Source organism: Thamnophis sirtalis, unplaced genomic scaffold (genome assembly GCF_051295495.1).
Source record: "Thamnophis sirtalis isolate CommonGarterSnake01/CBP01778 unplaced genomic scaffold, rThaSir2_p1.2 scaffold_9, whole genome shotgun sequence".
Lineage (NCBI taxonomy): Eukaryota > Metazoa > Chordata > Lepidosauria > Squamata > Natricidae > Thamnophis > Thamnophis sirtalis.
Window position 1 is genome coordinate 2,943,802 of NW_028261389.1, and position 25,449 is coordinate 2,969,250.

At 48.3% G+C, this 25,449-nt stretch overlaps 1 protein-coding gene across 1 annotated transcript; it reads left to right on the plus strand.

Annotated features, from left to right (window-relative positions):
* The first annotated feature begins 134 nt into the window (after window positions 1–134).
* On the plus strand, window positions 135–25,449 carry NET1 (neuroepithelial cell transforming 1). Its single transcript, XM_087722660.1, has 10 exons — window positions 135–372; window positions 10,908–11,015; window positions 13,330–13,497; window positions 14,520–14,582; window positions 15,997–16,093; window positions 18,649–18,725; window positions 20,117–20,374; window positions 21,566–21,736; window positions 23,368–23,554; window positions 24,855–25,449. The coding sequence occupies exons 1-10, from the start codon at window positions 280–282 to the stop codon at window positions 25,247–25,249; spliced, it is 1,617 nt and encodes a 538-aa protein (XP_087578786.1). The 5' UTR covers window positions 135–279; the 3' UTR covers window positions 25,250–25,449.

Consider the following 25,449-nt stretch of genomic DNA (forward strand, 5'->3'; position numbering starts at 1 on the left):
AGGCCGGGGGCGGAGCCTTTCCGCCGCGCAGCCAATGGCCGCCCGGCTCCCCGACGCCGCGCCCCCTTTCGCGCCTCGTGGCCACGCCCTCGCCGCTTGGAGTACGGGTCGCGGCACCGCGGGCGCTCAGTCGGCGAGTTGACTCCTTGGGCGAAGCTATGCTGCTCCCGCCGCTGCCGTTTTGCCAGCGGGAAGCGCCGGGCGCGGGCCAGTAGCCGTTTGTTTCTTTTCCCTCCGGTGGATTTAAGGCGGGAGGGGAGGGCCGGGCAGCGGGAGAACATGGTAGCGCACGACGACGCCGGTGGGCTGCTGCCCATCAAGCGGACTATCCGGGTGATCGACGCGCAGAACCAGAGCTTCCGCGAACAGGAGGTAAAGCGGGAGCCCGAGGGGGGAAGCGACCGAGCAAAGCGGGGCTTGCCTTGCACCCGAGATCGTCCAGTCCCAGCCCGTCCGCCTGCCGTGCGGCTGATGGCTTCTGCCGCTGCCTTCCACAGAGCCGGTCGGGGCTGACTCAGTTCGCCCGGGGCTCCGCTGGCGGACGCGTGGGAAGTTTCGGGCGCGGGGAGCAGCAAACCCCTGCCGCCCTTCGGGACTGCCTTGCCAACGCGTGTTTGGAAAGGGTTGTGGGAACGCGTCGCGCTTTCAACTCGCTTTAAACGCCACTGTTTTAATTTCATTTTATTACATTTCCGCGCCGCCTGCAAGAGGTTGAAGGCAACCGAACTTCATTTTGAACTGGATACGTTTAAAGGGCGAATAAAGTTTTCTATTCTATTCTCTGGGCGACTCGCGATAAGCGGGAAGTTGTATTGTGTGACTTGTGCCAAACGTGGGTGTCCGCCGCCCCTTGTTTTAAATTTTTATTCTTTTCGTTAAAAAGGAGATTTGTCAAACAAAAACGTTTCACCTGTGTGTCTCCCTCTCCATTTTCTTTTTAAAAATTTTAAAAATTGGCTTTTTTTTTTAAAAAAAAGTTGTGTGTTATTAGCTGCAGCTGCTTGGGAAAAGGCTCTTTGGGGCAGGGGTCCCCAAACTTGGCAACTTTAAGACTTGTGAAGTCCATAAGTCTTAAAGTTGCCAAGCTGGAGAATTCTGGGACTTGAAGTCCATAAGTCTTAAAGTTGCCAAGTGGGAGAATTCTGGGACTTGAAGTCCACAAGTTTTAAAATTGCAAGCTGGAGAATTCTGGGACTTGAAGTCCACAAGTCTTAAAGTTGCCAAGTGGGAGAATTCTGGGACTTGAAGTCCATAAGTTTTAAAATTGCAAGCTGGAGAATTCTGGGACTTGAAGTCCATAAGTTTTAAAATTGCAAGCTGGAGAATTCTGGGACTTGAAGTCCATAAGTCTTAAAGTTGCCAAGTGGGAGAATTCTGGGGCTGGAAGTCCATAAGTTTTAAAATTGCAAGCTGGAGAATTCTGGGGCTGGAAGTCCATAAGTTTTAAAATTGCAAGCTGGAGAATTCTGGGACTTGAAGTCCATAAGTCTTAAAGTTGCCAAGTGGGAGAATTCTGGGACTTGAAGTCCACAAGTCTTAAAGTTGCCAAGCGGGAGAATTCTGGCGCTGGAAGTCCACAAGTTTTAAAATTGCAAGCTGGAGAATTCTGGGACTTGAAGTCCACACTTAAAGTTGCCAAGTTTGAAGACCTCTCTGCTCTAGGGGTGTCTGAAAAGGAGGGTTTCTCTTATATTGCTTTTAAATCAAGTTTGCCATTTAAGGAACTTGGAAGCAAGTGAGCCTTAATCAGGGATGGTATGACTTGTTCCCCCTTCCCTGCTCTGCTCATTCATGTATCATCCCTGCAGTCAAAATGGAAGAGAAAAAAGGAACTTTTGTTTCTGGGAGCTTCCTTCCCTTTGCAAATGAACCAATTCATGCAATTCATGTGCTCCTTACTTTGAATTCAAGCAATCGTGGCTTGACTTCAAAGAGGCGCCTTATTTAATTAATTTATTAAATGTTTTGCCAGCCCTTCTTTACGGCACGGTGACTGTCAAGAGGCGACTTAGAATGTTAAGAAGATAAAATAACAACAATAAAATATTACAGAGCTATACATCTTTTTTTTTTGCCTTCTCTATGAGGTCACCCATGTAAAACTTTTATTTTTGGGAGTTGTGGGTGTGTTCTACCCTTTGTGTGTCATTAATACAATTAAAATGGAAGGGGGAAAAACCTTTTCTTTCTTGGACTTGCTCTGCTGATGAATCAATTCTCCCCAAATGAACTTAAAAGGGAAGCATAGATCAGTGTTTTTCAACCTTGGCAACTTGAAGATGTCTGGACTTCAACTCCCAGAATTCCCCAGCCAGCAAATGCTGGCTGGGGAATTCTGGGAGTTGAAGTCCAGACATCTTCAAGTTGCCAAGGTTGAAAAACACTGGCATAGATGGCTTGATTTCTTCTAAGTTGGTTTGTTTATTCATTTATTTTTTACAAGTTTTATTGCAATTTTTTTTTCTTTTTTCCAACATACATATTTTATGGACAGAGTGTTTAACCAGGTCTCATCTTATACATCACATTTATAATCATAGTTTCATTCTCTTCTAATCTTTCCACGTTTATCAGTATTCCTCTCTTTTATATAATCCTTTGTCTTTTTCCATCAATTCATTTCGTCTTGCAGATCATTGCTAAATACCCTTTTTTTTTGGTCTTCAACTAATTACTGTTAATTCACCTTAACAAATTAATCATTTATCACAATATTTTTTGCTATTCCCACTTTGACAATATTATTCTCTTTACTTAGTTCTTTACCATTTCTTATTCAATTTGTAGACATCATTGTACGCCCTGTATTTCTACTCTTTTTTTTTACAGTTTTTCCAATTTCTTCTTCCCAAAAAAAATCCCACAAATTCCCCTTCCCCAATCATTAACATTTTAAATTCCCAGTAAGTTGGTTTATTTATCTGGATGGAGGCAAGCTACTCCTTTCACAAGGTCCCTCTCCCCCCCCCAAAAAAAAACCACCCTCATTTTTATTTATTTGTTTATCCATCCGTACATTTAATAAATTGATTGGCCAACCTTCTAACCCACAGGGTGGCTTACAATATTAAAAAAAAACACATCAAAATATTGCAATAGTGGAAATGCACCAAAAGTGGAACTATATTTTTTTGCCTCCTCCACGTGATGTCACCCCCTGTAAAACCTTTTTTCGGCGTTGTGGGTGTGCAGCACATGCCCCCGGTTGATAACAACATGTGAGGTCATCATTTGAATCCCACAAAATGCATCGCCCGGAGATACTATCAGAAGTCAGAGTCACAAGAACGCCGGAGCAAATGACAGCTTTGTGACATGAGACATCCTGTCCGGGACGTTTTAGTTTCCCTCTGATTCAGTTCTTCTTTAGAAAGGTGGAGCCTCCTCCCGGCTTCCCTCTCAGTGTTTTTGGGATGCCCATGAAGAGGAAACAAACCCTAGGATTTCTCTCCGTAAGTTTCTGCCTTTGTTCTATTTTTTTTCCCCCCTCTCCGGGTGCCAGGGAGAGTCGATCCTCAAGTTAGACAGGTTACCCAATAAAAAGAGAGCATTTGTACCAACCGGGTAACATCAGTGCTAGGAAGAAGTGGGATTTGGAGAGAGGAGGAGAAGGACTGTGAGGTCCTTGATGCTCCCTGAGCTTGGTTTTCTTGACATTTCATGACCCAACTAGGGAACATCATCAGTGTTAGAAGGTAGTAGGGTTTGTTGAGAGGAGGAGGAGGAGGTCAATGACTGTGGAGTCCTTGGTGGTCTCTGAGCTTGGTTGTTTTCTTGCAGATGTTTCATGACCCAACTAGGTAACATCATCAGTGCTAGAAGGGAGGGGGGTTTGTGAAGGACAGGAGGAGGAGGAGGAGGACTGTGGGGTCTTTGGTGCTTTCTGAGTTTGTTGGTTTTCTTGAAGACGTTTCATGACACAACTAGGTAACCTCACCATCGCTAGGAGGGAGAAGGAGTGGGGTTTGTTGCGAGGAGGAGGAGGACTGTGGGGTCCTTGATGCTCTCTGAGCCTGGTGGTTTTCCTGACATTTCAGGACCCAACTGGGTAACATCATCAGTGCTAGAAGGGAGTGGGGTTTGCCGAGTGGAGGAGGAAGAAGAGGAGGAAGAAAGGGACTGTGGGGTACTTGGTGGTTTCCTTGCAGATGTTTCATTACCAAACTAGGTAACATCATCAGTGCTAGAAGGGAGTGGGGTTTGTGGAGAGGAGGAGGATGGCTGTGGTGTCCTGGGTGCTCTCTGAGGTTTTTTTGGTTTCCTTGAAGACATTTCACGACTCAACTGGGTAACATCATCACTGCTAGAAGGGGCTCGTATCTAAACAGAGAGCCAACCCACTCCTGATGATGTTACCTAGTTGGGTCATGAAACGTTTGCGAGGAAACAAACCAAGCTCAGGGAACACCAAGGACACACACACACACACACCATGTTGAAGCACACTCTTTAGTCTAAAGCCAAGTAAACACCTCATTGCAAAGTGTGCAGTCTAGGTCAGCCGTCGCCTTGTGTGGGATTGAGGGTTGGGCTCCCAAGCAGGTTGTGTGTGTGTGGAGTGTTGGATTCCGCCTCCGGCTCCTTGGCGTGTTTGTTGTTTACGTCACCCTTTTAAAAAGGCGTTGAACGGTCAGGTGATCTCAACCTTGGTGCGTTTAGGTGCAATCACGTCTTGGCTTCAGCCTCTTGCGAGCGCGCGAGAGAGGCGGTATTCTCCGTGGCGCAGAAATTCTGGGAAAAAAACTATATTTCCTCCTTCTTCTTCTTTACTGGAAAGTGAAAGTTGGTTTGCTGAAAAACTGGCAACGGTTTCACAGACATCCCCTCCCACCCCCACTTCCTTGTTCCCCCCTGAAACTTGTAACTGGAAAAACCAGTTTAAGGGTAAACGGCTGGGCCGATAGCTGTCGAAAGTCCTAAACTTTGCTGTTCTTTTTATCGGCGGGAAATGTTGATTAAGGTCCTGAAAAAGGCTCTTAATAGTGTTCGATCAGATTCAGAGTTACTAGCCCTCCAGCGTCGCTCTAGGCGTCTCTTTTGGCGCTTCATCTCCCGGAGTTCCTCGGTAAACCAAGGTGCCCTCCTGGATCCACTGCCGCGGAGAGCCCTCAAAGGCGCAATCCGATCCAGTGCCTCAGCCGCCGCAACATTCCAGGCGGCGACCAAGGACTCGGTCGGATTGCGGACAAGGGAGTCAGGTATCTCTCCAAGCTCCCTCTGAAATCCCTCCGGGTCCATCAGGCGCCTGGGGCGGAACCACTTAATCGGCTCCACCTCCCTGCAGTGGGGGAGTAGCGTCCCGAAGTCAAGCTTCAGCAAGGAGTGATCCGACCATGACAAGGGCGAGGTCTCTATTCCCCTTAATTCCAGATCACATCTCCACTGCCCCGAGAGAAATACGAGGTCGAGTGTGTGTCCTGCTCTATGACTTGGGCCCTGAACTACTTGGGTCAAATCCATGGAGGCCATGAACTCCTGTGCCCCATCAGAGTGTTCGCCAAGGGACGGCAGATTAAAGTCCCCCAGTACCATTAGTCTGGGGAACTCCACCACCAACCCGGCTACTGCCTCTAGCAGCACAGGGAGGGCTGTCGTGAGGCAGCTGGCAGGTAGGTACGTCAAGAACAAGCCCAGTTGAACCCCTGGCTCCAACTTCAAGAGGAGAGACTCACACCCTACAATCTCGGGCAGGGTTCCTGCGAGGAACTAATGACTTTCGGGGGATAACTGCTACTCCCCCACCCCTTCTTTGGTGTCGCGGTTGGTGGAGCACCTGGAACCCATCTGGGCACATGTCCGAGAGGGGGACTCCTCCCTCTTGGCCCAGCCAGGTTTCAGTTATATATGCCAGGTCTGCCTCCTCGTCTAATATTAAGTCCCGGACGAGGGGAGCTTTGTTCACAACAGACCTGGCATTTAGCAGCAACAACCTGCTGTGAGAGCAGACCGGTAATCCTCGGCTTAACGACTCTAATCGAGCCCCACGTTTTCTCCTTTGAGCGAAGCGAGACATTTGTTAAGTGAGTTTTGCTCCATTTGGCCACCTTTCCTGCCCCGGCAGTTACGTTAGCAACACAGTCGTTAAGTGAATCTGGCTTCCTCGTTGACGTTGCTCGTCAGAAGGTCGCAAAAGGGGACCCCGTGACGTTGCAACCCGTCGTAAGTATGAGCCGGGGGCCGAGCGTCCGAATTTTGATCACGTGACGACAGGGAGGCCGCAAAACCTGTCACAAGTCACTTTTTTGGGGTGCCGTTGGAACTTCGAACAGTCACTAAACGAACGGTTGTAAGTCAAGGACTACCTGCATTTCCCCGTTTCTGAAAAATCCCAGCTCTTAGATGTCATTTTCCATCCAGTTTTGGCCATTAAACAAGAATATTATGTATTTGTAGAACTTACACCGGTAGTCCTTGAGTTAGGACTATCATTTAGCAACCATTAATATGGACTTTCCAGGGGCTGCTCACACACACACACACACACACACACACACACACAAACGTCACATGACATTTTGGGCACCTGGCAACTGCCTCACACTTTCAACTCTCGTGTGCTCACCTGACCATGATTTGTGATGATGACGTTGATTTCCAGTTTCCTGCCAAAAATACCCATTGCGGATGGTGGATTCGCTTAACGACTGCCACATTCACTTAGCAACCACGGTGGTTCACTTAATGACCACACCACCCCCAAAATTTTTACAAAATCAGGCATGGTCCACTCAACTGACCAGCACCACTTACAACTCTAACCCTGGGCTCAATTACGGTCGTATAGTCGAGGACTACCTGTATGATTCTTGTGCTTATAAAGACTAGTTTGTGAGCTAGGCAGCTGAGAGCAACCTATAAAAGCAGGTTAAAGACACAACACTGAATTTTAGGGGCAGGTGGGTTTAATATCTCAAGGATGATCAGTATTTGGGCATAGCAGGTGCTTTGACAAAACATCTAATCATTCCCCTGGCTCAGCTGATAAGGGAGGAGAGCTTGTGGCTTAGAGGTTAATACAACTGCCTAACATGTAGAATAGCCCAAGTTCAAATCCCAGTAAGGTTAGCTGATGAGAGGCAAATAGCTTGAAATAGATCTACGCTAGTCTCTCTTCAATTTATCTATCATCAAAGTTATATTGGCTGGGGAATTCTGGGAGTTGATGTCCACAAGTCTGAAAAGTTGCCAAAGTTGGACGCCCCTTTTTTTGAATTATTACAGAATTATAAACAAATTTGGCCTGGCCCTTTGCTCTTTCAGGTACATGACTTTGGCCTGGGCGTCTGTGGTTGCTTTATCTTCCAGGAACAAGAATTGATCCTGGCTTGGGCTCTCCCCCCCCCCCTCCGTTAAGTGGAATGCATGACCTCATTCCGTAATATTCCTCGGCATCTCGGTCCCCCAGCAAAGGACTCTGTTCTTTGTTCACTCATTTCTGAGCAGTGCTCCTGCATCGCTCAGCCTTTCTCAGCCGGACCTTCCTCTTTGGTCCACTTCCTTTTTCTTGCAAGGAATTAAGAAAGCGTGAAAAAAAACCATCCTGCCTGCAAACTCAGCTCCCAATCCCTCCCCCCAAAAGTTTTGGAGATTCTCGTTCTCTCGGACCACCAGTTTATCCCTCCCACTTTCATTGTCCCCCAACAGGCTGGGCTTCTCTAGACTGGGATGCACTAAAAAAAAGGAGAGCCCCCTGGAAGGGAGGGAGAGACAAGGAAAGGAGGGAGGGAGGAGAGAGAGAGAGAGAACGATGAAGAAGGAAGAGAAGGAAGAAAAAGAGAAGGAAATGAAGGACGAGGAAGGAAGAGAAGAGGGAGAGGCAGGGAGGGTGAGGAGGAAAGGAAGGAGAGAGAGGAGGAAGGAAGAGAAGAAAAAGAGAGGAGGGAGGGAGAGAAGGGAAGGAAGAGGAGGAAGGAAGAAGAGAAGAAGAGGGATAGAAGGAAAGGAAGGAGGGAAAGGGGGGAAGGAAATGAGAAGGAAAGGAAGGAGAGAGGAGGAAGGAAGAGAAGGAAGAAAAAGAGGGAGGGAGAGAAGGAAAGGAAGAGGAGGAAGGAAGAAGAGGGAGAGAAGGAAAGGGGGAAGGAAATAAGGAGAAGGAAGGAGAGAGGGAGAGGAGAGAGGAGGAATAAGGAAGAAAAAGAGAAGAGGGAGGGAGAGAAGGGAAGGAAGAGGAGGAAGGAAGAAGAGAAGAAGAGGGATAGAAGGAAAGGAAGGAGGGAAAGGGGGAAGGAAATGAGAAGGAAAGGAAGGAGAGAGGAGGAAGGAAGAGAAGGAAGAAAAAGAGGGAGGGAGAGAAGGAAAGGAAGAGGAGGAAGGAAGAAGAGGGAGAGAAGGAAAGGGGGAAGGAAATAAGGAGAAGGAAGGAGAGAGGGAGAGGAGAGAGGAGGAATAAGGAAGGAAGGGAAAGAAAGAAGGAAGAAGAGAGGGCAAGGAGGAAGCAAGGAGCAAGGGAGTAGGGAGGGATGGAAGGAAGGAGAGAAGAGGAAAAAAGGAGAGAAAGAAGGAAGCCCATGCTCCACCATGAACTGTGGGTGGCATCCAATCCTTGTGGCCCTTTCTGAGCTTTGGAGGAAAGAAATTTGGGAGATTGCTAGAAGTCAAAATGTTTGGGAAACCTTTTAGCCCGACTTCCCCTCTCAGGGCTGTTGTTTTCGAAGCAATCTTGGAGCCGAGGACCGGCTGTCTCTTATTCTTTCCACCTCTGTGCAAGCAGAAACTCAAAGGTTTTTACCCCATTGTAGATTAGCAAGGTTCTGTAATCGAAATGGGGAATTGGAGCTGGGCCAAGAAACCTAATCAAAAAGTGAACCAGATCAAAGAAAAAGGAGACGGAAAAAAAGGCAGATTACATTCTGAAGGGCAGCAAGAAAGAAAACACACTTCCCGAGATATAAAACTTTCTCGGCTGCCATTCTCCAGATTTCTTCGACCGGGTGGAGAAGGCTGGTGTGGAGATGTGGCTTACCCTGGTTCTAGCTGGACCGTGATTTTCACTTGTCCAGAGCGAAGGTATTTGGTGCCCATCTCTCTCTCTTCCCTCTTCAAAAAAAAGCTTCTCCCTCCAATACATAACTGGTGGTTTTAAATTCATTTCTTTGCTTGGAATCCCGGCTATTAAATTCTTGTGCCACTCGGCACAAGACCTGCGTCCATCTTTCCATCTCTTACTCCCTTCTCTTAACCAACGGGACACATTACGGTTAGTCCTCGACTTATGAGTGCTAAATTTCTCTTGCTAAGTGAGACAGCGGTTCAGGGAGGGGCTTTTCCCTCGCTTTCTCAGCACGGGGGTTAAAGTGGAATCGTTGCGTCGTTAACTTAGTCCACCCGGTCATGAAGGGAATCCAGCTTCCCCATTGGGGCACCGCAACCGTCATAAGTACATGCCAGGTGCCAAGCCTCTCAACTTTGATCACGTGACTTGCGAGGATGGTCCAGATTCACAAGTGTGAAAAGGGGTCATAAGTCGCTTTTCTCCGTGCCGTTGTAACTTTGAACGGTCACTAAATGAATGGTTGTAAGTCGAGGATTACCCATATTCCTCCGTTTCTTACGCAGGGAGTTATTTCCCAAGGGAGAAAAGGTATTTTCTGCCGTTTCTTCCTTCTCCTTCCAAGTTAATGGTCTTTGCCTGTAATCGTTTCTTGGAACCAGGAAATTGTTTTAGCCATTTGCTGCATGCCTAAAACTATATTGCAGATGATGGATTTTATCAACAGTCCCAATATTTGCCCAAAGGCTGGGTGGCTTGAAAACTTAACACACCTCACAAAGCAGTTGGAAACCTGCAGCCTGAAAGCTTCCTTGTCCTATCCTGACTCCTGTGGAGGTTGTTATTTTGGCTAACAAGACTGAGAAACCTGGCTTGTTTCTTGCTTCTAAGGTCATTGCTTAAAAATATGCAGAGGGAGATGGGGGAGGGAGGGAGGGGGAGAGAGAGGAAGAGGGGAGAGAGAGAGAGAGAGAGAGATGGCTGATTTTAAAAATGAGAAAAAGAGGTGGATGGATAGAGATAGAAAGATGACTTCTAAGGTCATTGCTTAAAAATATGCAGAGAGAGAGAGAGAGAGGAGAGAGGAGAGAGAGAGAGGAGAGAGAGAGGAGAGAGAGAGAGAGATGGCTGATTTTAAAAATGAGAAAAAGAGGTGGATAGAGATAGAAAGATGGATGGATGGGGGTGCATGCGTGTGTATAGAGGAGGGGTGTGAGAGAGAGATGTGGACGGATAGAAATAGAGGCATGGATAGATGAATGTATGTCTGTGTGTATAACAGAATAAGGGACCTTGGAGGTCTTCTAGTCCAACCCTTTGCTCAATCAGAAGACACCATATCATCCTGGACAGATGGCTGTCCAGTCTCTTCTTAAAAACCTTAAGTGATGGATCACCCATAATTAAGGGAGGCGTGTCTTTCTACTGATTGTATGTATGTACGTATCCGTATATAGGAAGGAAGGGAGAGAGGCAGAGAGAGAAAGAAGGAGAGAGGAGGAAGGAAGGGAGAGACAGAGAGAAGGGAGAGAAGGAAACAGAGAGGACGAAGGATGGAGAGAGGGAGAGAAGGAAACGAGGAAGGAGGGAAGGAAGGAGAGAGTGAGAGAAGGAAACGAGAGAGGGAGAAGGGATGGAAGATGGAATGGAGGAGAGGGGGAAGGCAGGCAGGCGAGAGCGAGAGAAGGAAGCAAGGAAAGAAGGGAGAGAGGGAAGGAGGGAGGGAGAGACAGAAAGAAAGAAAGAGAGTCAATTTCTTTTGAAGATGCCCCTGTGCTTTGGGGGCAGAGGGCCTTAAAGTAACGGCCAATCATGTTTGATGTTGCACCCCCTGAGCCCAGCACTCTGTCCGTCCAGTGCTCTTAAGCCCTGAGTAAACCAGTTGTACAACTTGTTCTCTCATTTTATCTCTTTGCAGGAGCCTAGCAATAAACGTGTCCGATCTCTGGCCCGGGTCACCTCCTTGGCAAACCTGATTTCGCCTGTACGAAATGGTGCAGTGCGTCGCTTTGGACAGACCATACAGGTAGGTGGGCCGGGGTGGGCCCGAGACACGTGTGTGTGTGTGTGTGTGTGTGTGTGTGTTCAAGGCTCTTCGGATTCAGACAGCACTCGGGTGGCAATCTCCAGGACGATTTCCCTTTCAAGAAACTCCCTAATCCTCGCAACCCTTTTTAGGAGGAGGAGAGGAACGAAGCCAAGTTGAGGATGTGGGTTTGTTTATTGGCTTCGAAGCCGCCCGTCCGACTCGTACTGGCTCGCACTTAAAATAGAAGAACAATGCCATAAAAACCCACCCAGTGTGTTGGAACAAAGTACAGCACACAAACAACTGCCCAGGGCATCATTCCCCCCCTGCCCCGAAACCTGGGAGAAGAGCCAGGTTTCGGGAACATTTTCCGGAATATCGTCCCATCTGTTTGGAAACATCCTTTTGCTTTTACTTCTGCTCTGGAAGAATAGGTTTTTGGGGCTCCAGAGAAGCACGCGGGGATTTCTGCCTTCCTTATAAAAAAACACTGGTTTCGAATTCTTTGCAGACCTTGAGGCAGGGGGCGAATATCAGTATTTGCAAGGAGTAGAATGGAGTCATTTGGTTAACACTTACATGGAGGCTAAAAATTCACCTGGGACATATTGTTAGCAGGGGTCGAAACTTGGTCGTCCACCATGGGGATGTGTCCTCAGCAGAACCTTTTGTGTGAGATTTTCAACCTGCTTTCTCTGGGGTAACGGTCTCCAAACGTGCTCACTTTAAGACTTGTGGACTTCAACTCCCAGAATTCCCCAGCCAGCCAAACATGGCTGGCTGGGGAATTCTGGGAGTTGAAGTCCACAAGTTGGGAGTTCAACTCCACAAGTCTTAAAAGTGGCCAGGTTTGGCGAGTCCTGCTCTAGAGGGAATGCTGCCAAGCTTTGCTAGGACACTATGGGGGGGTACAGGTAGTCCTCAACTTACAACACTCATTTAGTGACCATCCACAGCTGCAACGGCGCTGGAAAAAGCAACTTGCCACCAGTTTCCACGCCACCGTGGCAGTATCTCGATAGTCGCAGTGATCAAAATTCAGACGCTCGGCAACCGGCTTGCATTTATGACGGGTTGCAGAGTCCTGGGGTCACGCAATTCCCCTTCTGTGGCCTTCCAACCTCCAAAAATCCGTGGGGAAGCCAGATTCACTTAACAACCGGGCTTACCAATTTAACTGCTGCAGTGATTCACTTGACTGTGTTAAGAAAAGTCGTAAAACTGGGCAAAAGTCACGTAAGAAATTTCTCCCTTTGCCACGTAAAATTTGGGCTCAATTGTGATCCTGAGTTGAGGACTTACCTGTATGTACCTTTGGGGGGGGGCGGTATGTGTGTGTGTGTGTGTCCATCCTAACGTCCTCTAAAGTCACCAGTTGTACATTGAGAACTACTTATTCACGTTCCTGAACAAGGATCCAATTTATTACACCTGGATGGATTTTATTTGGTTCGAGAAACACTGCCGGTGTTTTCAAAGGGATCTTGTCGGATTTTGTTGCCTACATTCAAATCCAGAAATCCCACACAGATAACTGATGCAGTTGGATTCATTAACGTCTTTATATACATAAAAATAGATGAATAAATGCACAATACCAACAGGTGGTTCTTCCGAGTAACACAAGGCAGGAGAGTTACAGGCAAACACAAGCAGTTTGTTTCATTTTCAGCAGACGAGCCCAGACAGACTGATAGTTTACTTCTCAGAGCAGCAGACTGCTTAAGTTTCTGTTTCAATTCCCTGCACAGACTCAGATCTGTTTAACCAAACCTGGCCACAGAGCCAAGGTGGCGCAGTGGTTAAATGCAGCACTGCAGGCTACTGCTAGATCAGCAGGTCAGCGGTTCAAATCTCACCGGCTCAGGGTTGACTCAGCCTTCCATCCTTCCGAGGTGGGTAAAATGAGGACCCAGATTGTTGGGGGCAATATGCTGACTCTCTGTAAACCGCTTAGAGAGGCCTGAAAGGCCTATGAAGCGGTATATAAGTCTACTGCTATTGCTATTATTGCTATAAGCTCCCATTGGCTGACTTAGTTGCTATGCTTATTCATTGGCTGACCTTGTTCCCATGTCTCTCCCACTCATGAATATTTTAACAGATCTGAGAATCCGGCCTGGCTGATACGTTTCATCCTATCCTATACGGTCTGTCCTTACTTGCTCAGGTGGAGGCCCCTGGGATAGCAACCGAGCCACCTCTGCGGGTGGCACAGAACGTAAAAAGTTGAAAAATAAACGGAATTTCTCACGCCCATCACGGCTAACTGACTTCTTTTTTCCCCCCCCCTCCCCTCTGTTCCCTCCAGTCGTTCTCCCTTCGCGGCGACACCAAATCCCCGGCGAGTTGTCAGAAGCCGTGCAGCCGGCTAACGGCCCCCACGCCTCCCAAAAGAAGAAACAGCGTCCTCTGGTCCGAGACGTTGGATGTCACGATGAAGGAGACGTTGAGCACCAAGGAAATCAAACGCCAAGAGGTAATGCTGGGCTCTGAGCCACAGGCAACTCTGGTTCACGGACGACACTTTTAGGATGCTAAAATCCTAAAAATGAAAGGGGGAAAAAAAATGAAGTTTCTCCATTTTTATTGGGAGGACGAGAAGGGGGTTTAAGGAGTGAGTAAGCTCCAGTGAGTAAGCGGGTAGTATTTCTGCATATCCTTCCCCCACCGCCCCCGAGGCACAACATCATATCCTCTGTCTTGATGAGCATGTCCTCTCATCTGCCCAGGATAGTAATTTCGTGCTGCTAAGTAATTCGGAGATCCAGTATGCTCTGGTGTGCAGGAATCAGGTTAGAAACCAGGAGTTGGGAGTTCTAGTCCCGCATTAGGTATGAAAGCCAACTGGGTGACTTTGGGCCTATCACGAGGTGACTGTAAGTTCTAGTCCTGCCTTAGGCGTGAAAGTCAACTGGGTGACTATGAGTCAATTACCAGGAGAAGGGGAGTTCTAGTCCCACCTAGGGCATGAAAGCCAACTGGGTGACTTTGGGTCAATTACCAGGAGATGGGGAGTTCTAGTCCTGCCTTAGGCATGAGATCCTTGTAATATTTGAGGGGCTGCTACCAAGAAATAGGGCTCAGCCTACTCTCCAAAGCACCTGAAGACAGAATAAGAATCAGTGGATGGAGTCAAGGGGAGAAATTTGACAGAAATAAGAAGAAAGTTCTTGGCAGAACAATGAACCAGTGGAACTCCTTGCCTCCAGAATATCTGGGCGCTCCACTCCTGGAGATTTCCAAGAAGAGACTGGAGAGCCAATTTTGTCCGAAATGGTACAGGGTCTCCTGCCTGAGCAGAGGGTTGGACTAGAAGACCTCCAAGGTCCCTTCCAACTCGGTGATTCTGTTTCTCGCCCAGAAGTAACCCCATTGGCGTTAGCTTCGCAGTCTGACAATAACTTAAAAGAAATTGAGCCAATTGTTCAGGCTTCAAAAGGCGAAAGACGCTTGTTATAATCTGGCATTCCCATTTTTTCCTTTTTCTTGTGCTTGCAGGCGATCTACGAACTTTCTCGGGGAGAGCAGGATTTGATCGAGGACTTGAAGCTTGCCAGAAAGGTAGGCCTCTCCCTCCTCTGTTGACTTTGATTGATAGCCCTACCAGGTGACTCAGTTTCCTCAAAGAGATCACAAGCCGCTGATTAAAATGTTTCTCCTCCCCCTCTACGGCCCGGCCTTCTTCCTCCTTCCAAACAGAAGGACGAGAGAAGCTGTTGACTGTACACAGCTAGTCCTCGGCTTACGACCAAAACGAAGAGAGCAGAATTTCTGCTGCTAAGCCGAGCGATTCACGGCCAATTTTGCCACTTTTAAAACCGCGAATCTGATTTCACGGTCTTTTTGCTGCTTTCCCCTTCTTGTTGTGAAGCCAATCCCGCAGCCGTTAAGTAAGTCACGAGGTCATTAAACGAATCTGTCTCCCCACTCCCCCATTGATTCTGCTTGTCAGAAGTCCCTCAAATACTGGAAGACTGCTAATCATGTTAATCAGGAGCCGAGGTGGCGCAGTGGTTAAATGCAGCACTGCAGGCTACTTCAGTTCTGCAGTTTGGCTGTTCAATTCTCACCGGCTCAGGGTTGACTCAGCCTTCCATCCTTCCGAGGTGGGTGAAATGAGGACCCGGATTGTTGTTGGGGGCAATATGCTGACTCTTTAAACCGCTTAGAGAGGGCTGAAAGCCCTATGAAGCGGTATATAAGTCTACTGCTATTGCTATTGCCAAGGTGGCGCAGTGGTTAAATGCAGCACTGCAGGCTACTGCTAGATCAGCAGTTCAGCGGTTCAAATCTCACCGGCTCAGGGTTGACTCAGCCTTCCATCCTTCCGAGGTGGGTAAAATGAGGACCCAGATTGTTGGGGGCGATATGCTGACTCTCTGTAAACCGCTTAGAGAGGCCTGAAAGGCCTATGAAGCGGTATATAAGTCTACTGCTATTGCTATATTGCTATTGCTATTGCTATGTCTCTCCTTCTTCGTTACTCTAGATTGGCCAAACCCAAATCCTGCCATATACATTCTTCATATATTTTTTATCTCCAGCCCTTTAATCATCTGAGTTGCTCTTCCCTTTGGAGGCTTTTTCCAAAGTCTCAACATCTTTTTTGTAGTACGGTGACCAAAATTGGTTGCAGTATTCCGTGGCTGGCTGGGGAATTCTGGGGGGTTGAAATCCACCAGTCTTAAAAAGGTTGGATACCCCCTGATCTAAACCGGCGGGGAATATTTCTGTCCCCCCAAAATAGATGCGGCTGTGAAGGAACCCAGAGGATTTCCTCAATACGGATAGTCCTCAATTTAGCTCAAATCCCTGTTGCTAAGAAAAGCACCTGCGATGCTTGCTGGGGAATTCTGGGAGTTGAAGTCTCCTCCCATCTTGAAGCTGGCTTTACCATGTCCATCGCAAGTCTCCCGGCTGGAGATCCAACTTTTGGCCAAGCGGGGTGACCTCTCTCTCCTTCTCTTATCTCTAGGCTTACCATGACCCCATGCTGAAGCTGTCCATCATGTCCGAAGAGGAACTGAGCCACATTTTTGGAGACCTGGATTCTTACATCCCCTTGCACGAAGGTAAACACACACACACACACACCCGCCGTCCCTTCCGAGCAGAGTCAGGATCTCTTTTAGCGTCCCGAATGGCTGGAGGCCAAACCCACCCAGGGTGACTCAGAAAGAAAGAAAAAAATGCATCCAGGAACACGTATCGTTGTGCAAATACTTTCACGCTCAATTGAAACGTTCTTATCACGCGCACGAAAAAATTCAGAACGGTTCAGGAGAGCCGAGGTGGCGCAGTGGTTAAATGCAGCACTGCAGGCTACTTCAGCTGACTGCAGTTCGGCTGTTCAAATCCCACCAGGCTCAGGGTTGACTCAGCCTTCCATCCTTCCGAGGTGGGTAAAATGAGGACCCGGATTGTTGTTGGGGGCAATATGCTGACTCTGTAAACCGCTTAGAGAGGGCTGAAAAAAGCCCTATGAAGCGGTATATAAGTCTAACTGCTCTTGCTATTGTGAACCCGGCAACTGACCATTAATGGAGGCTTCTCCACCAGCCGTTTTTATTTTCTTATTTTTTTAAAAAAATTATTTATTATGATTGATTCCTTAAGTTTAAGTTAAGTTTATTGATCTTGTATGCCGCCCACTCCCGAAGGACTCCGGGCGGCTTACAATAAACAACGGAAGGGGATAAATAAACAAGACAAACACTTTAAAATACACAACATTCACAGTTTCCGTGGGACTAGATATTTCACAAGCCCCCCGGCCTGCTGGAGCAGCCAGGACTTGGTGGCTTTGCGGAAAGCCGGGAGGGTCGTAAGGGTCCGGATCTCCACGGGGAGGTCGTTCCAAAGGGCTGGAGCTGCAACAGACCGTTATCTTCTTCATTCCCGCCTTTGATGGGTGTGTTTGTGTTTCTTTGCACGCACACAAAGTGTTTCTGTACCGGAGAGCAGAATTCCTTGTGGGCGTCGCCAAATGAAACATTCAGATTCCATTTTATCTTCAAGATAAAAGGATGGTTGAAGGAGATATATTGCTCTGGTGCCCCCAGCAGGGCTAAACCACACCTGGACTCTGAATTCAAGCTGGTTTCCACGTAGCCTTTCGAGTTCATTCGGGTTTCACTCCTTCAGTGTTAATTACAGGTAGTCCCTATATAGTATGTGTTAGAGTTTAAAGTAACGCGATTGCACTTATATACTGTTGCTCTTTAATTCCAGTGTAAAAATAGGACAAGCTGAATATATTAATAGATAGTAGAAATACACCGAACGGAGGAGTAGAGGGATAGAAGAAAGAGGGGGAGAGAGGGTGGGAGAGAGGACTGGAGGGAGGGGGAGAAGGAAGGGAGGGAGTGTATCGGGAGAGAGGAGTGGGAGAGGGGGAGGGGAAGTAGGGTAGAGGGAATGATGGAGGGAAGATGGAAAGTTGGAGGGGGGCGAAAGAAAGGGTGTATGGAGGGTCGAAGAGGTACTTTGGGTTTCTATTTTTGAGGATATTGTTGACAAGAGGAATGGCTGTGTTTATTGTTTAATGTTATATGGCCCCGGTTCTGCACAGTATATATGTGACTGTATGAAAATGGAAAATAAAAACAGATTTACACAATCAATTACAGGTAGTCCTTGACTTAATGGCCGCTTGCTTAGCGACCAAAGTTACGGCCTACCTGAAAAGTTGTGGTTGAGGGGCGGTGTCACATGACTTCGGTTGCTCGGCAATACAGGCTGGGGAATTCTGGGAGTTGAAGTCCACAGGACTGAAAGTCATCAAGGTTGAGAAACACTGGGGTAGAGCAGTGTTTTTCAACCTTGGCAACTTGAAGATGTCTGGACTTCAACTCCCAGAATTCCCCAGCCAGCGAATGCTGGCTGGGGAATTCTGGGAGTTGAAGTCCAGACATCTTCAAGTTGCCAAGGTTGAAAAACACTGGGGTAGAGGATAGAAATAGGAAATAAGAGCTTGGAAAATGTGGTTTGTATTATAGAAGAATTAGGAATTAGGGATAAGAATGTAGGGAAAGTAGGATTTACAAGAGTAGGAAAAGTTATATATTAGTAGAAGGACAATACAGACTACCAGAGACTGAAGAGCAAGAGTCAGAAATAATAGGGTTATAAGTGTAAAATGAGTTAGAGATGGACTGAGAGGGAAATTGTCTTTATAGCAATAGCAGTAGACTTATATACCGCTTCATAGGGCTTTCAGCCCTCTCTAAGCGGTTTACAGAGAGTCAGCATATCGCCCCCAACAATCCGGGTCCTCATTTTACCCACCTCGGAAGGATGGAAGGCTGAGTCAACCCTGAGCCGGCGAGATTTGAACCGCTGAACTGCTGATCTAGCAGTAGCCTGCAGTGCTGCATTTAACCACTGCACCACCTTGGCTCTCATCTTTATGAAGATGTACCGATGGGTATCTGCTGTAAGAAGGAACTGCAGTTCCGATGATACTTTAAGTGTTGCGTATGTTTTTGTCAAATGTGTATAAGTGTTTGTAATTTAAAAAAAAAATCAAATTAAAAAAGTTTCATTCCACTTGCCAGGCCTTGGTTGAATCTCTTCCGAAGGGTTTTTTTATCTTTTTGCCAATTTTCCTTTTGTCTTTCCCTTACAGACTTCCTGGAAAAATTGGGGCAGGGGACCCGGCCGGATGGGACGGTGGAGCAAATCGGGCCCATTCTCGTGGAATGGGTGAGTGAATCCTCACAAACTCCCCCCACCTCTCCGCTTAACGCCTGCCAGTCATTATTTTATTCGTAACTTTATTCGTTTTCTGGATCTCGCTGAGCTTTCCGCTTGGTTTAGTTATTTAGTTTAATAAAATAATTTTTAAAAAGGTTTAGCGAGAAGGTTTACCTGGCCGCCTGCTCCCTCTCTGTAACTCTGGGTGGGTTGTCGACAGTAAATACAACAGGTAGCCCTTAATGACCGCAGTTGAGCCCCCAAATTTACGTTGCTGAACGAGACAGGGGTTAAGTGACATTCGCCCTGTTTTACGACTGTTCTTGCCACGTTTTGTTAAAGTGAATCACTGCGGTTCTTAAACGAGTAACCCAGTTGTTAAGTGGATCCCATTGACTTCCCTCCTCCTCCTCTTCTTCCTCCTTCCCCTCCTTCTTCCCCTCTTTCCCTTTCCCCTCCTCCTTCTTCCGTTTCTTCCTCCTTCTCCTATGAATGAGCCGAGGTGGCGCAGTGGTTAGAGTGCAGTACTGCAGGCCACTTCAGCTGACTGTTATCTGCAGTTCGGCGGTTCAAATCTCACCGGCTCAAGGTTGACTCAGCCTTCCATCCTTCCGAGGTGGGTGAAATGAGGACCTGGATTGTTGGGGGCAATATGCTGACTCTGTAAACCGCTTAGAGAGGGCTGAAAGCCCTATGAAGCGGTATATAAGTCTAACTGCTATTGCTATTGCTATTCCTCCTCTCCTCCTCCTTCTCCTTTCTCTTCCCCCTTACTTCTCCTCCTCCCTCCTTTTCCTCCTCCCTTCTTTCCCCTTCCCCTCCTCCTTCCTCCTTTTCCTTCTTCCCTCCTTCCCCTCCTTCCTTCTTCCCCTCTTTCCCCTTCCCCTCCTCCTTCCTCCTTTTCCTTCTTCCCTCCTTCCCCTCCTTCCTTCTTCCCCTCTTTCCCCTTCCCCTCCTCCTTCCTCCTTTTCCTATTTCCCTCCTTCCTTCTTCCCCTCTTTCCCCTTCCCCTCCTCCTTCCTCCTTTTCCTTCTTCCCTCCTTCCCCTCCTTCCTTCTTCCCCTCTTTCCCCTTCCCCTCCTCCTTCCTCCTTTTCCTTCTTCCCTCCTTCCCCTCCTTCCTTCTTCCCCTCCTCCTTCCTCCTTTTCCTATTTCCCTCCTTCCTTCTTCCCCTCTTTCCCCTTCCCCTCCTCCTTCCTCCTTTTCCTTCTTCCCTCCTTCCCCTCCTTCCTTCTTCCCCTCTTTCCCCTTCCCCTCCTCCTCCTTCCTTCCTCCTCCTCCTCTTCCTCCTTCCTGCTCAACTTAATTTGCCAGGCCCTAGTTAGAGAAAGAGCCAGGGTCCCTTCTGCAGCCGAGCCTGCTCTCCTAACCAGCGTGGCCTTCTTTCTCTTCCTGCCCAGCTCCCTGGGCTGAACGCCTACAAGGCCTACTGCAGCAACCAGCTGGCGGCCAAAGCCCTCCTGGACCAGAAGAAGCAGGACGCCCGGGTGCAGGACTTCCTGCAGCGCTGCCTGGAGTCTCCTTTCAGCCGCAAGCTGGACCTCTGGAGCTTCCTGGACATTCCTCGCAGCCGCCTGGTCAAGTACCCGCTTCTCTTGAAGGAGATCCTCCGGCACACGCCCAACGATCACCCCGATGTCCAGAGCCTGGAAGAAGCGGTAAGGGGCCCCTCCGGGTTTCAGACACAGGGGGAAAGTGGGCTCCCGGGTGACTTTTCTCAGCTTGGTGGTTTTCTCGCAGGCGTTTCGTGACCCAACTAGGGAACACCATCAGTGCTAGAAGGGGAGGAGGAGAACTCTGAGGTCCTGGGTGCTCTCGGAGCTTGGCGGTTTTCTTGCAATGTTTCATGACCCAACTAGGTCACGCTATCAGTAGCAGAAGGGAGCGGGATTTGGAAGCGGGGAGGAGGAGAACTGTGGAGTCCTTGGTGCTCTCTCGGAGCTTGGTGGTTTTCCTGCAGACGTTTCGTGACCCAACTAGGGGACACCCTCAGGGCAAGAAGGGAGTGGGGTTTGTGGAGTGGAGGAGGAGAGAAAGGCAGGAGAAGGAATGAAGGGGAGGACGAAGGAAGGAGGGGAGGAGGAGGAAAAGGAGAAGGAATTAAGGAGAGGAGGAGGAGGAAAAAGAGGAAGGAAAGGAAGGAAGGAGAGGAGGAGGAGGAAAAGGAATGAAGAAGAGGAGAAGGAAAAAGAGGAAGAAAAAGAGAAGGAATGAAGAGGAGAAGGAAGGAGAGGAGGAGGAGGAAAAGGAGAAGGAATGAAGGAGAGGAGGAGGAAGAAAAAGAGGAAGAAAGGGAAAGGAAGGAGGAAGGAAGGAGAGGAGGAGGAAGAAAAGGAGAAGGAATGAAGTGGAGGAAGAAGGAAGGAGAGGAGGAGGAGGAAAAGGAATGAAGAAGAGGAGGAGGAGGAAAAAGAGAAGGAATGAAGAGGAGGAAGGAGAGGAGGAAAAAGAGAAGGAATGAAGAGGAGGAAGGAGAGGAGGAGGAAAAAGAAGGAATGAAGAGGAGGAAGGAGAGGAGGAAAAAGAGAAGGAATGAAGGGGAGGAAGGAGAGGAGGAAAAAGAGAAGGAATGAAGGGGAGGAAGGAGAGGAGGAAAAAGAGAAGGAATGAAGGGGAGGAAGGAGAGGAGGAGGAAAAAGAAGGAATGAAGAGGAGGAAGGAGAGGAGGAAAAAGAGAAGGAATGAAGGGGAGGAAGGAGAGGAGGAAGAGGACTGTGGGGTCCTTGGTGCCCTCTGCGCTCGCAGACATTTCATTACCAAACTAGGTAACGTCATCAGAGCCAGCGTTCAGTGTTTAGCCTGGCGGTGCTTCCTCCCCCAATGCTTATCAACGGGTGCTTCCCCCCCAGATCTGCATCATCCAGGGAGTCCTCTCGGACATCAACCTGAAGAAAGGAGAGTCGGAATGCCAGTACTACATCGATAAGCTGGAGTACCTGGATGAGAAGCAGCGAGATCCACGGATCGAAGCCAGCAAAGTTTTGCTTTGTCACGGGGAGCTAAAGAACAAAAACGGCCACGTAAGTAGAAACGGGGGGAGTCTGAACGCCCGGGAGCTAAGAGTGCCCAAGAGGGTGTGGCCTAGAAACTAGGAGACAGTGAGTTCTAGTCCCACCTCGGGCATGAAAACCAGCCGAGTGACTTTGGGTCAATCACCAGGTGATGCTGAGTTCTAGTTTCCCCTTAGGCATGAAAGCTGGCTAAGTCAACTGGCACCAATCACCAGGTGATAGTGAGTTCTAGTCTCCACTTAGGGGTGAAAGGCAGCTGAGTGACTTCGTGCCAATCACCAGGTGATGGTGAGTTGTAGTTCTGCCTTAGGCATGAAAGCCAGCTGGGTGACTTTGAGCCAAACACCAGGTGATAGTGAGTTCTAATTTCACCTTAGGCATGAAAGCTGGCTAAGTCAACTGGCACCAATCACCAGGTGATAGTGAGTTCTAGTCTCCACTTAGGGGTGAAAGGCAGCTGGGTGACTTCAGATGATGGTGAATTGTAGTCTTGCCTTAGGCATGAAAGCCAGCTGGGTGACTTTGAGGCAGATGCCAGGTGATGCTGAGTTCTAGTTTCCCCTTAGGTATGAAAGCTGGCTAAGTGAATTGGCACCAATCACCAGGTGATAGTGAGTTCTAGTCTCCACTTAGGGATGAAAGCCAGCTGGGTGACTTCGTGCCAATCACCAGGTGATGGTGAGTTGTAGTCCTGCCTTAGGCATGAAAGCCAGCTGGGTGACTTCGTGCCAATCACCAGGTGATGGTGAGTTGTAGTCCTGCCTTAGGCATGAAAGCCAGCTGGGTGACTTTGAGGCAGACGCCAGGTGATAAATGAGTTCTAGTTTCACCTTAGGCATGAAAGCCAGCTGAGTGACCTTTGACCAATCAACAATACTTACCCCAATTATCTAGACCAGTGTTTCTCAACCATGTCAACTTGAAGATGTCTGGGCTGGCTGGGGAATTCTGGGAGTTGAAGTCCAGACATCTTCAAGTTGACAAGGTTGAGAAACACTGGTCTAGACAATTCCTTTAGCAAGAACGGGCAGCTGAAGGCCAGTAGGAGAACGCAGGGGTCAAATTTGACCCATCCTGCGCTTCGCAGGCTATCCGGAGCGGTGTTTTTCAAATACTTTTAAGATGGGTGGACTTCAACTCCCAGAATTCCCTTTCCATTCATGTCCTTTGGCAGCAAGGCTGTGGGTATGCTGGCTGCGGAATTCTGGGAATTGAAGTCCACGAGTCTTAAAGCTGCCAAGGTTGAACACCACAAATCTAAAACCAGTGTTTTATGGATAAACATTGAGGTTTTTTTAGGGGGCATGACAACAGAATGCTCCGAAACCTTTCCATCTGCATAGATAGATAGATAGATAGATAGATAGATAGATAGATAGATAGATAGATAGATAGATAGATAGATAGATAGATAGATGATAGATAGATAGATAGATAGATAGATAGATGATAGATAGATAGATAGATAGATGATAGATAGATAGATAGATAGATAGATAGATGATAGATAGATAGATAGATAGATAGATAGATAGATAGATAGATAGATAGATAGATAGATGGTGAACTTCAGTTCCTTCTCTTTGATTGTGGCTGAATTCCACTTAAATCTTCCCCTCTCCTCCTCTTCCTCTTTCCAGAAACTTTACATCTTCCTCTTCCAAGAAATCTTGGTCCTCACCAGGCCCGTGACGCGGAACGAGCGCCATTCCTACCAGGTGTATCGGCAGCCGATCCCGGTCCGAGACCTGGTGCTGGAGGACTTGCAAGACGGAGACGTCAAAATGGGCGGGTCCTTCCGGGGGGCCTTCGGCAATTCGGATAAAGGTAGGTAGGAAGGTTCCACTATTTGGGGGGGAAGGGGAGGGGGCTATCCCGAGGAAAAGTCTGGGTCGACCTGTTCTCCGAAACACCTGAGGGCAGGATGGGGATGGAAGCTGGTGAAAGAGGATTGAGCACTCTAGAATTAAGGAGGTAATTAACCAGTGGAACTCCTTGTGGATGCTCCATCACTGGAGGTTTTGAAGAAGAGATTGGACAACCGTTTGTCCAGGATGGTATAAGATCCTGTTCTCTTTCGGCAAGAGATTCCCAACCAGGAGCCCCCCTTGATGTGGCCTTCAAGAGTTGGCCAGAACTTCCTTCTCCTTCTTCCTCAAAAGTTACCAAAAAACAACAACCGGACTTTCTTGGTCTTTTCTTTGCCAACGTTTTGCTTCTCATCCAAGGAGCTTCATCCGTTCTAAACATCGGTTCTGGAACGGCTTTTGTTCCAACACCGGTTCTAGAACTTCAATTCTGGACCTTCTTTGGTTCTAGCATCGGGGGGCTCTAAACTGGTTCCACCGTTGGTTCTAGAACTTCTGTTCTGGCATCGGCTCTAGAACTTTGATGCAATCATTGGTTCTAGAGCATCTGTTTCATATCGGTTCTAGAACATTTGCTCTGACGTCTGTTCTGGGACTTCTTCGGCACTAACATTTTGTTCTAGAACTCTGGTTCTAGCACCGGTGCCTAAACTGGGTCTGGCATTGGTTCTAGACTTCTATTCCAGCAGCAGCATCTAGAACTTTTGCTCTATCTTTGATTCTGGAGCTTCTGGTTTTCATATCCGCTCTAGAACTTTGGTCCTGACACCGGCTCTAGAACAACGAGCATCGGTTCTAAAGCATTGGTTCTGGAGTTTCAGGATGGACATTGGCTCTAGAACTTTGGGGGCCCACGTCGGCTCTGGAGCTATGAGCATCAGTTCTAGGACTGTAGTTCTGCCATGAGTTCTAGAGCTTCAGCTCTACAACTGTGGTTCTCACATTGGTTCTAGAACTCCTTCGGTTCTAGCATCAGACAGCAGTGAGGAGACTGCTTGGGTGAGAAGCGAAATGTTTTTCAGGTGGTCTTTCTTGGGTATTTTTTTTCTTTCGGAACGTTCCCCTTCTCCTCCAAGGAGCCTCCTTCGGTTCTAACAGGAGTCCTGGAACGTCTTCGGTCGTAAACCTCAGTCAGAACTGAAGAAGCTCCTTGGACGAGAAGCGAAACAGAACAAGGGGCGGTGAGGTGGGAGCCCCTTTGGGACAACCGTGACCTGGCCAATGGAGCGTCTCCGTAACCATCCTCGCTTTCTTTCCAGCCAAAAACATCTTCCGGGTCCGTTTCCGGGACTCCTCCTCGGGCCAGTCCCACACGCTGCAGGCCAACGACATTTTCCACAAGCAGCAGTGGGTCAACTGCATCCAGGCGGCCGTCGCGCCCTTCCAGCCGAGCCCCGTGCCCTTCGAGATGAAGGACCTGCCCGAGCTGAGTGAGGAAGGCGAGGAGAACCAGCCCTTCGGCTCCAGCGCTAAGATCCAGAGGAGGCAGCCTTCCGCCTCGGGCAGCTTCCGCATGGATCTGGGCGAGAACGGGACGGAAGCCGACGCGGCGGGAGAGCTGAGGAACGTCAAAAGTTACCGCATGCATTCAGCGCTCAGGAAAAGCAGGGACAAAAACCAGCTCAGCGTCAAACGGAAAGAGACTCTGGTTTAAATAGCGGGGAGCGAACGGCTTCCTCGCTCTTTTATTTATAAATAAAGTGTACATTTTCTTTCCTGTAATGTGAGAATGGTGAAAGGTCTCCCCTTCTCTCTTTGTCGGTCTTTTTGTGTTACATGTGAGTCTTGGGGTTTTTTTCCTCCTTCCTTCCTTCCTTCCTTCCTTCCTTCCTTCCTTCCTTCCTTCCTTCCTTC

Coding starts and splice junctions, on each gene's coding strand:
- NET1 (XM_087722660.1), top strand. CDS start 280: ATGGTAGCGCACGACGACGCCGGTGGGCTGCTGCCCATCAAGCGGACT. Junction 20,375..21,565: donor TCCAGAGCCTGGAAGAAGCG/GTAAGGGGCCCC, acceptor CTTCCCCCCCAG/ATCTGCATCATCCAGGGAGT. Junction 23,555..24,854: donor CTTCGGCAATTCGGATAAAG/GTAGGTAGGAAG, acceptor CTTTCTTTCCAG/CCAAAAACATCTTCCGGGTC.